Source organism: Coenobita brevimanus, chromosome 57 (genome assembly GCF_032717465.1).
Source record: "Coenobita brevimanus isolate Jiangsu-jjx chromosome 57, ASM3271746v2, whole genome shotgun sequence".
Lineage (NCBI taxonomy): Eukaryota > Metazoa > Arthropoda > Malacostraca > Decapoda > Coenobitidae > Coenobita > Coenobita brevimanus.
The window spans coordinates 16,984,642-16,996,768 of record NC_137010.1 but is presented as its reverse complement, the minus strand read 5'-3'; the positions used below and the strand labels follow the sequence as shown (position 1 = coordinate 16,996,768).

At 44.9% G+C, this 12,127-nt stretch overlaps 1 protein-coding gene across 2 annotated transcripts in view; it reads left to right on the top strand.

Annotated features, from left to right (window-relative positions):
• The window catches only part of LOC145402104 (pyrroline-5-carboxylate reductase 3-like), a 100,293-nt gene that overhangs the window by 74,920 nt on the left and 13,246 nt on the right, over nt 1-12,127 (top strand). The window contains exons 7-8 of one of the 2 annotated variants that reach the window (XR_013897707.1): nt 10,242-10,328; nt 11,023-11,099. Coding sequence is in view for 1 of the 2 variants with exons in the window: in XM_080274222.1 (XP_080130348.1) it covers nt 10,242-10,328 (87 nt within the window). In the remaining variant the exon portion in view is untranslated. The remainder of the gene's footprint in view (nt 1-10,241; nt 10,329-11,022; nt 11,100-12,127) is intronic. The other variant, XM_080274222.1, reaches the window with a different exon arrangement.

The window sequence follows — 12,127 nt, the reverse complement described above, 5'->3', positions numbered from 1 at the left end:
TAGGTGAGCGATACTTTAGCGTCAGGTGTGCCGGGAAAGGTAACGATGCCAAGGAACGACGGACGTCATTGAACAGGTACTGTACCTTGGTCTGACATTTAGTGATAACTTATACTTTATGTAAAATATACGTGAACTGTGCTGGGAGTGTTCGTTTAGGTGCGTAGCGTAGGTGAGCGATACTTTAGCAGCAGGTGTCCTGGGAAAGGTAACGATGTCAAGAAACGATGAATGTCATCGAACAGGTAGTATACCTTGGTCTGACATTTAGTGATAACTTATACTGTATGTAGACCACTGAACTGCGAGTGTTCGTTTAGGTGCGTAGCGTAGACGAGCGATACTTTAGCGTCAGGTGTGCTGGGAAAGGTAACGACGCCACAGAACAAGGGATGTCAGTGGACAGGTACTGTACCTTGCTAAAACAGTTGTTGAAATTTATGAATCTTCTCTAAAATGTTTGTGGTATGTGCCACGAGTGTTCGTGGAGAATATTATATCATGTGTTGGGGGAACGTTTGGGGAAGGAGGGGAAAAAATATATATATATAATATATATGTATATAATGTAATATACAGTAAAACCTCGATATAACGGACTTCAATATACCGGAATTTGCTTTTATCGGACTCGAGGAGCTACCAGACTAAATTCCTATATATCGGAAAAGGTCCGATAAAGCCAGAAGCAGTCCGGACTGCCTGACCACTTCAGCTGTGTTCACCATGATCAGGTAAATAAAGGACATGTTCATCAGTGTATAATATAGCATTATTATAGATATTATGCCATTTGCTTAATGTAGTGAAGTTAAACAGTACAGTACGGCAATGGCAGTCAAAACAGTTTAAAACTGTTCATGCGATCCTGACTAATGTCTGATATATCGGAAAAAGTCCGGATTAGCAGGGGGAAGTCCAGATGTCGCTTTTATCGGAATTTTGCATTTTTTGGAATGGTTTCGGCCCCAATTAGTCCATTATAGTGAGGTCTTACTGTGTATGTGTGTATATATATATATATATATATATACACACACACACACACACACATATATATATACACACACACACACATATATATATATATATATATATATATACACATATATATATATATATATACATACACACACACACATTATATATATATATATATATATATATATATATATATATACATATATATATATATATATATATATATATATATATATATATATATATATATATATATATATATATATATATATATATATATATATATATATATATATATATATATATATATATATATATATATATATATATATATACAGTAGGCTCGCATAGTGCACGAGAGATTGGGCAATCCACGACCTCGCGCACTGGGAATTCGCGTACTAGGAATACATAATCTCATGAGAATAATTACATATGGGCGGTACCCCCTGATACCGGGACATTTTTTGGCCCTTAGAGACGTAATAAATGTCATATGTTTCAGACATTGAACTAAAGCTGTAGCTACAATAACAAAAATATGCGTAGTCACCTTAACAACAGTAGACAACAGGCCTGATGACCTTAAATAACTGGGGTTCCGAGGCTCGGCAACACTTACAGCGCCGCACTCCCCACTGCACCAACACTTCCCTCCACAGACTCCTCTTGATCACCTTCCCCAGGAGCATCAAAGTCACTCACTTCGACCATAAACCCTTCAAAGTCCAATGCTGACACTTCTGACATTGCATCCTCTTCATCCTCAACAGGAACAGGAGCAGACGATGTTGCTGGTTCCTCAATTTCACGAACTTGAGCCCGCTGTGTGTAACTTGTTATGAGCGTCTGTCTTCTCCTGTTTATTTCTTCCCTATACCTGTCTGTGTAGAAACAGAAGAGTTTGTTGATACCAGCCAGAAGTTCCGCCGTTCTTCGGTTGCTCACTTCCTGTTCCTTCACCTCTTCCTTGAGCTTATCCACGGCAGCAAGGATCTTGCTGATGTTTGACATACACAGCTCGGTCCTGCCTTCCATCACGCTAGGCTGCTCAACTTGACTCTGTCTGGCGTCAGGCTCTGCGTCAGCCTCGTCTATCCGTTGCAACACTTCCTCAGGAGGCTGTTCCTCAGTACCAGTGTGCACTTCTTGTATGTCCGCCAATGTAATGTCCTCGAAACCTGGTACAGCTTGTGCTGCTGTCAGTGTTGTTGCCTGAGCCTCGGCCAGTGGTTGAATGGCCGTCTCCTGGGTGATGCATAAGTGAGGCACGAGCATTCGCCATGCATGGTTCACCGTTGCAGGTGTAATCTGGTGCCAGGCTTGTAGGAGAAATTCAACTGCGTCCTTCACCGTAAAGTTACGCCAAAATGCCTCAACAGTCATGGCATCTGTGGCAGGTCGGGATACAGGTGCTGGTGGAGATGGAACGGGAGCAGATTGCTCATCGAGGTCTTCGTCGTGATCTTCTTGTAGGGCATGAAGCTCCTCTTGTGTGTCAGTCTTCCTGCGTAGGTAGTCGTACACTTGCTTATGGTAGAAATGCTTCACTGTGGCGATTAGTTCTTGATCCAGTGGCTGCACTAGTGACGTCGTGCGGGGCGGCAGAAACACAACACGACAATCCTTATGAAGATCTTCAAGGTATGGAGGGTGACTTGGTGCGTTATCAAGCACAAGGAGCATCTTAAATGGAATGCCCAGTTCCCGACACTTGGCCCTGGCATCAGGGACACACCACCTCGTTAACCAGTCTGCCATAATGTTCCCGGTCGTCCAACCATTTGCGGGCTTGTACCAATACACGCCACTTGCATCCATGTTCGTGAGGTTTTGGTAGCACCTTGGGTGTGAAGCTGTGTATACAATAACTGGCCTCATCTTGTGGCTTCCAGACAGGTTTACAGGGAACATTACCGTCATCTTACACTTCTGGAGCTTGCGACCAGGGGCTTGTTTCTGTCTTTTAGCAATGTAAGTTGATTTGGGCATGGCCTTGTAATATAACGACGTTTCATTGATGTTGTAGATCTGGTCCTTGGTGTACTGTCCCTCTTCAATAATCACTCGAAATATCACAGGATAGTCTCTCGCGGCCAGCTCATCGGCAGAGGCACGTTCACCAGACACTTTCACGTAACGGAGTTCCTTGCGCTTGAGAAAACGGTCCAGCCATCCAACCGATGCCCTGAAAGGTTTTTCCACTTTTAACCTGCGAGATGCTGCCTTGTAAAAGAGCTGGGCTTGGTTCCGAATAAATCTTCTATTCAGTGGAACACCTTCCTTCTCTTTCCTCATTATGAAGGTGGCAAGATAGTGCTCCATTAGTATCATAGCACGATTTCCCACCTGTGAACGGCCATCTAGGTCAGAGGCACTGTACGTCTTCACTACAGCCTTTATGGCTTCACGGTTCTTCCACACAGTTCTCACTGTAGGTTCAGCCAGTCCCAGGGTTCTCCCGATAGCAGTGTTTCCTTGACCCTTCTCCTTCATCTTAATGATCTTTAACTTGGTAGTGTGCGTCAGAAGTTTCTTAACTCTTGGGGTTGGAGCCATGGTGCGACGAAGTACAGGCAGCACAAAAAACACCACACGTTGTACACGACAGGTTAGCTGTAGAGAGCGGATCCACACAGTGCACGAGCCAGGACTGTTATGGCACGCCCGCTCCCTTGTACCTCAAGCTGCGCAGTAGAATGCCCGGGAATTTCTGCGTATCAATATGATGACACGTGACGCTTTGTGAGGGGTGGTCGCGCACTAGTAGAAAATGGCATTTTTGAGCCATTCTTTGCCTCTGCCTTGCGTTCTGTGTGGTAAACTCGTGCATTGCAGGGTTTTTGGTTATGATTTTTGATCACTCGCGCGCACTGCAATGATGCGCACTGTGTGAACCTACTATATATATATATATATATATATATATATATATATATATATATATATATACACACACACTCAATCTTCGTAAATCGCGGCAATTTGGGTCTGGACCACTGCCGTGATTTATGAATAATAACTTATGTGAAAAATTAATTTGGGTTTGGACTTTGGCCAACCCACCCCCACAGCACCCTACCTACACTTATCTAGGCACCATCAAACACAAACATACAAATTTAGGAATATTCAGTGCATGTATTAAATAGAAATAAGCTATGTTAAGGGATCTCACCTTAATCCTATGATGAAATTGCTTAAGTGAATGGAGTGGGGTGTTGTTGGGAAGAACTTAGAACCTCCCAGCATTTGTTCTTTCCAAACTCTTTCGCCAGCTTTGAAAACTTCTATCCCCTCTCAACACGACGAATGAGCTCCAAACATTGACTGTACAACAACTGCGGCAGCTTCTTGACGCCATACTGCTTAGAGCGCTTCATTGGGGAGTCGGGAGGGGCCATGGCAGGTAGGAGGTGGGGGGAAGTTGCACAAAAAAGGCAGTTAGCTCTCGTACTCCACGGCAACGGTCTGTAGTGTGCGGACTGGCAGGACAAGAACAACAACATGGCGGCATTAGTATGCACATATGCCACCAGGGACACGCAGTGATTGGTTGTTGGGTCGCTTGTTTCAATTTGAATGCCGCGGTTTACAGTTTTCCTCGGAAAAGGCCCACTTGGGTGCCTAGATCCGCGATTTTCGTGACTTAACAGTGATTTAAGGTTGCCGGCAGTCTGACGGCCACCTAGCCGTGATTTACGAATCCGTGATGTATGAATACGCGATTTACGAGGATTGAGTGTATATATATGGGAGGGATTATGTAATGTGTGGGGGGAACCTTTAGATATTGTGAGGGAGTATATCATGTATGTGGTGAAACTAAGGGGAAGGAGGGCCGAAAATTAAATAATTAAATCTATCTATCTATCTATTGCCAGACGCCTCAATCCCGTTTGGGGTGGCCACAAACAAATCGCCTCCAAGTCACCCTGTCCCCCGCCATTTCACTGCCCTGCTCCCAACTCACACCCCCCTCTCTCATACACCTCTCCACCCCATCCCTCCATCTCATCCTCGGCCTCCCTCTTCCCCCCTCCACCTCACTCACATACACTCTCTTCGTCAGTCTTTCACCCTCCATCCTCTCCACATGGCCAAACCACCTCAGTGTGTTCCTCATAATGCTTCCTATCACATCCACACCACAACGCTCCTTTATATCCTCATTCATCAGCCTGCCTCTCCATGTGACTCCATAGGCTCCTCTTAAATAACTCATTTCCACTGCTCTCACTCTTGACTTGTGTCCTTCCAACAACATCCAAGTTTCACTTCCGTACGTTAGAGTTGGTATCACAATACTGTCATGAAGTAACTTTTTCACTTCCATGCTCACTTCCCTGTTTCTTATCACCGCTTTCAAAGAACCAGCAACCTTTCAAAGAACCAGCAACCTTTCTTCACTGCTGTACCCTTTCAAGCACTTCACCCTCCAAACCTCCATCCTTACTCATCTCACTACCCAAGTACTTAAACGTACTCACATTTTCCAATTCCTCACCATCCAACCTCACTGTACATTCACTGACTTCACCTTTCTCAAAGACCATCACTTTACTCTTCCCTACATTCACCTTTAGATTCCGTTTCTTACACACTCTCCCAAACTCATCCACCAAGCCTTGCAGCTCCCCTTCGTCTTCACTCAACAACACAGTATCATCTGCAAGCAACAGTACAGGGAGTTTCCAAACACTATCCTCTCTAACCAGGTTCACTCCAACATATATATATGGCACACACCCACGGATGCCAGTGGACAGTTATGAGACTATGAAAAGACACTGAAAAGTTATCTTTTATGTGAACTGTTCGTAAATGGTGCAGCGATTGGCCGTACGGAAAGATATAACATGACTTGTGTAGTGCTACTCTCAACGGAAAGTGTTGCCTGACAGTGAACGATATCTCTTCTTTTTCAGCTGAGAACCTAAAAAGCTCATACTTGACTTTCTGTGTCAGTGCTTGCCAAAATGGAGAAGAAAGGTTTGTCTTCTGACCAGTGGCAAAAGGTTCTCTTCGAGGAGGAGACCGAGAGCAAGGTAGATGACGAGCTGAGCGATGTTTCAAGTGAGGAGGACTGGGTCCAAGAGCATTCCCTTCAGACGACTTTGCCCACACTTGTACCGCGACGGAAGCAGACACCACCACCATCGGTGTCAGGACTATCGGCCCAGCCATCGTCTTCACTTAGACAATTGGCTTGGACCTCTCTCATCTACAGCCATCGTAGTCTCTCCACCTCAAGCCTCCAGTTCCCCCTTGGCCGAGCCTATGTCACTGGTAGCAGGGCCTAGTTACGCAACACTGGCACCTGCACGTCGCAGTCTCTGCGGCTCAGCTGGTACAGGAGGCGACTGTCATCATCCCCTGCCCAGTCGACAATGACGCTGTTTCTAACAACATTCATCCCCCCTGATGTTTTCCAGCAGCAGGAGACAGTCTCATCATCCTCATCATCAGAACCCTCACTACCTCGACGAGGCTGGCGTGGTCCATGGCCCAGCTATGGGGGGGTGTCCAAGGGGTGTCCGAAGAGGCACAAGGGTGTTGGTACGCCAACCCACTGCCACCAGTGCGGGAGGTGTTGCCGCAACGGATCCAGGGTGGAGCAGTGGCCCTTTCACACCAGCTAATGGGCCCTTCGCAGGATCCCCAGGAATGAAGATGGATCCGCCAACAACTCCTCTCCAGTTCTTCCAGCTGTTCTTCACCAGGGAGTTGTTGACGTATTTCACCCACAAAACCAACAGCTATGCGTCATTCCTGGGGACTGCATTGGATGCATGGTTCATCTGCAATGAAGAGGAGATGGCCAAGTTCCTGGGGCTGTACTTTTTCATGGGGGTCATGAATCTGCCGAGCATCAGGCATTATTGGATGAGATCCCACCTCCACAACTACCCCCTGTTCACACAAGTGATGAGTGGAAGGCATTTCAGGGCCATCCTGAAACACTTCCATGCCTTCAACTCACTTGCGATACCCCAGGACAATCACGACCAGCTCATCAGGATTCACACGATGATGGAGTACCTCCTTCAGCGGTTCCAGAACACCTACTTACCCGAGGAGCACCTCAGCCTAGATGAGAGCTCACTGCCGCAGAAGGGATGCCTAAGCTTCCGCGTATACAACCCCATGAAGCCCTCAAAGTATTCAGTCAAGCTTTATATCCTGGCTGAGGCTTCCTCGGGTTACATCTGGAATTTCGAGGTGTATACGGGGCAGAAGAGGGCACTGGAGACCACCGTGTGGAGACTCTTAGAACCGCCGAAGGATCAGGGATACAAAGTTTACTTGGACAACTATTATGACTCTGTATCCCTGTGCGAACTCTTCTTCAGTGCAGGAACCTACGTGTGTGGGACCCTATGCCTGGCAAGAGGAGCACCAAAGTGGCTGCAGGACATTCCAAGGACCAAGAACCTGCCAGAGGGTGGCATGACAGCGATGCACAAGGACAATGTGATGGTGTTGCTGTGGAAGGACAAGCGCATCGTCAACATGTTCTCCACCTTCCGCAGCACAAGCACCATCCCGAAGCAGGTTCGAGGGAAGACCAGGGCTCCTGACGGGAGGACAACCTATGTCCAGAAGACCGTGGACAAGCCTGTCGTGGTGGATGACTACAATCGACACATGAGAGGGGTGGACCACTTTGACCAGATGGTCCATTACTACCCCATTCAGCGGCAAACCGTGAAATTGAGCATGAAGATCACCTTTTGTTTCATCCACATGGCCATTTTTAACTCGTTTGCCCTGTACAAGAAGTGCTTACGCGGGTCAGTCAGTCTGCTCAAATTCGTGGAGGAGATAGTGGACAAGCTCCTCTACTTTGATGAAGCAGAGTGGCCCGCATCAGGGCACGTCATCCACCATGTCCCTGACCTTCCAACCCGACGGCCAGCAGGACATCCAGCACCTGTGGCACCTGCCGCAGCACCAGCACAGGTGCCATCACCACTGGCTCCTGCACCAACACCACCATCTCCAGGAGAAGAGTCAGCACCATCATCGCCTGCAGGACCAACATAGGTGCTGAGAGAACCTTCACCATTTCCTGGTCCGTCCGGAGAACCTGCCGCCGCTGCCATGCCCGGGCCTGTGGCTGCACCTCCAGGACAACAGGACCGGGGAACACCAGGAGGACATCCAAAAAAGCGTCGTTGATTCATCAACGACAGAGTGCGGTTTGATAACACACTGGACCACCAACGGGAGAGGATCCCCAACCGGAGGAGGCTACGGTGCACCATGAGTTCCCTGGTGAAGATGAGGAGGGACACACGTCATATGTGTCCTGTTCGTGATGTGGCACTTTGCGTGGGTGATTGCTTCGAACGGTTCCATGCCGAGCGAAGTATTCCCTAGTGCAGCGTACACACACACACACACACACACACACACACTCACACACACTCACACACATAGTCACACTCTCACACACTCACACACACTACATAACTCCTCATCTTCCAAGCCCAGAAGGTCCTACAACTCCATCAACACCCCTGGAGGAAGTGAGTTCTCCTTATTTTGTTGATATGTTTATTGACCTATTATCAATTCCCTTATAATTTTCAGGCAAATAACCTTCTTCTCCTACGTATTACACATATAACAGAAAATATAGCTTCATTAGCAGTAGGCTAACTTGGAAAAAGTAGTGTTCACGTGTAGTAGGTTACAACCATAAAAAAACAACCTTGGAAGATTTTACGGTCTGTTTAAAAAAAAAAAAAAAAAAAAAAGCTTGGGGAGCATAGTCTTTAGGCAAAAGGGGAGAAAACATTGTTCTTTTTTCGCTTGCAGTAAAAGTAGGTCGCAACCAGAAGAGTAATCTAGCTTTGTCGTCCTATTACTTGAAAACTATTGGGCGTGTTGACTTCCTGTAAGAACAGTGATAAAGAGCAGTAAATCCTGCGTATGTTCATTTGCAGAATATAAGCCTTTTGGAGCATTTTCTGTTGGAAAAGTTGGGGGAGCAAACTTTGTTTTTTTCCTCACTAGCAGTAAAGTCGAAAATGCTCGGAGAAGTAATCTCACTTTGTTGGCCAATTACTCGAAAACTATTGGACGTATCGATTTCTTGTAAGAACCATGATAAAGAGCAGTAAATTCTACGTACGTACAAGACATAACAATGTAATATCTATGATAAGAATTCGTTGTTACGTAGGTGGGAATATTGCGTATGCTGTGCGCGCATCATGAAGGTGATGCACGGACGTGAGTTCCCAGTCGTTTTTGGCGATTTACTTGAAAACTTTGAGGCGTATCAAAACCATCTTTGCTCATTAGAAAGCTCATGAAATTCTGCATAATATTATGCAATAAAAACATAAGGTGTGCGAGAAAAGTTCTGAATGAGAGCTCATTGAATTTTTTTCAAAAATGGTTTTCAGTTTTTGGCTATTTTCTCGAAAACCACAAATCGTATCGCAACTGGAATTGTCTCTTTAGAAAGCTGATGAAATTCTCTATCAAAACTTCTAACAACATTTTCCTGTATGATGGAAAGCATTCGAATGGTGATGTTGGGAAGTGAAATTGACGTAGTGAAATGTTTATTCATGGTCACCTAATGTTGTTTTATTCGTGTTTTCCTGTTTTTTTGTGGTGCTTATCAACTAGAACAAACATCAATGAATAAGATGATATGGGTTTCATGGCAGTATATTGATGTTTGGGTGATGAAAATAAGGCGAGAATACGTGTTATTTGCTGCGTGCGGGCAGCCGGTCCGGACGGCCTCGCAGAAAAAATCGTGTGCCGGAAAACTTACCGAAACTTATCGTGCGCGAGAGGGTTACGTTCCTACTTCTTAAGTCTACTGTTCCAGCTACAGATATACATACACATAAAAGTGATGCCATGCATCCCCTCAAGGAATCCCATATTGTGATTGGTCATGGTGCAGCTGGTGTTTTCTGTGGACTGGAAGTTAAGCTACAGTAATATCCAAATTCCACAACCAGCAGTTTACTAACCACCTGTTGCTGGAAACTTGAATGGGAAAAAAAAATCAAAGACATTTAATAAAATTTGTAATGATGTGCAAGTTTCAGCTTGTATCTGTGGCTGAGCTTTCTCCCCAAGAATGATTGATTGTGTGCCTAGTTAACAAGCTTGTAGCCACACATCACTCAAATGGTAGTTATTCCCAGGGTCAGTGATAGTCATCCATGTACAGCCTGTTCATATAAGCTGTTTCACCATACTGTACTGTATTGATATTTTTGTTGCAGATCTATGCGGCAATTGAAGCATTGTCAGATGGTGGTGTAAAGATGGGTCTGCCCCGCCACCTGGCACAGACCCTTGCTTCACAGATGGTAAGGTGTGAGGGATTTAACTGTGCATGCTAGAAGTGTGTAGGGCATGTTGTGGTTGTGGTCCATAGGTCTTATAGACATGAATTACAAATGTTCAGGTTTTTTTGTAGTGGTTATGTTGAAGAGTATCAGTATTGTAAGAATGAGGTGCATGTACTGAATAAATGTATTTGTGTAGGATGGCTTTACAGTGAGGATTTGTTAGGGTTATTTTTATTTTGATACAAAGAAGGATAGTGGCCATAAGGCATTGTGGCAGAGTGAATACTAGTCTCTGGGAAGGAAAGTTTCTGGGGGTGCTTTAGCTTATGATACTGTTCAACTAGAAGTTTGAAGTAGCTGTGATGGCTGTGTGTTTGTGTACAGTGATGGTTGATAGCCAGTTATGTCAGAATATTTATGGTTGTGTCCCAAGGTTTACGGTCAGTATCTGTTGGTTCTCACTGGATCAGGAGTACCCTAAATAAAAGTAAGGAACCCTCTAAGTCAAACACATGTATAGAAAAAAATGTGAAAATAAATAAGTAAATGAATAAGATGATTAAGCCAGTGAGGTAGAGCCAGGACTCCAGGACCTTGCATGATAAGTGAATGAGTGTGTGATCCATTTCATTGGACATGCTGTTGATAATTTTTCATCAGTCATGCTTTATCCTGCTTTTTTTTTTTGGACTCTACTGCATCCCACCATTAGGTTTGGGAAAGAGGTCAAGATTCTGATGAAACTCCTCCCATTCCAGTTCATCATTCAGCACGGACATTTTTTTCCACGTTAGTCCACATTCTGTTTCATACTAGCCTACTAATACAAATACTGTACTGTACTGAAATAGGTTAGCCCCTTCAGTCTTGTAACTGGAGGGGTTAACCTGTATTTTTGCTTATTTTTAGGGATTTTGCTATACAGACGGGTTGCAATGTCCATGTTTGATTCTAAACCCTCACACATGAACTGCAAGTTCATGAAATATTAACAAGTAACCTGTGGGAAAAATTAACTGGCTCTTGTCTGTACCTCACTACTCTTAAACAGCTTTTGACCCTTCCCCCTCATAAACAACCAACAACTAAGCTCTGATACCTTGGGGCATTAAGTACAGAGTATTATACATGGTTATTTAGGGTGGCAGGTCAAGTGAAGAGGGATAATCGGGATATTATAGGTGAGCAGTGTGTGAAGAATGATGAAGGAAGGGTAGTGGTGAACAGTGAGGATATTAAAGATGCATGGAAAGAGCATTATAACCGGTTGTTGAATGAGGAGTTTGACTGGGACAGGGAAGGTTTGGAGCCAGCAGATCCAGTGTCTGGCCCTTGGCTTTTGATTGATACTGCTACTGTGAGTGAGGCAATAGGGCGAATGAGGGTGGGGAAGGCAGCAGGTCTATCTGGGTTGGCTGCCGAAATATTGAAGGCCTCAGGCGTTATAGGGGTGAGTTTAGTCACTGACCTGATAAATAGGATTATTTATGAGTGTGTTGTCCCAGATGATTGGCTGAAGAGTGTAATTGTAAATGTGTATAAAGGGAAGGGTGATGCCCTGGAAAGAGGAAGTTGTAGAGGTTTAAAGCTTTTAGATCAGATAATGAAGGTAATGGAGAGAGTTTTAGAAGGTATGATTAGAGAAAGAGTGAATATTGATGAGATGCAGTTTGGGTTTATGCCAGGTAGGGGGACCACTGATGCTATATTCATTGTTCGACAGCTTCAGGAAAAATATGTTGGTAGGAGAAGAGATCCTTATTTTGTTTTTGTTGATTTGGAAAAGGCCTTTGACAGAGTCCCTAGAGAGGTGGTGA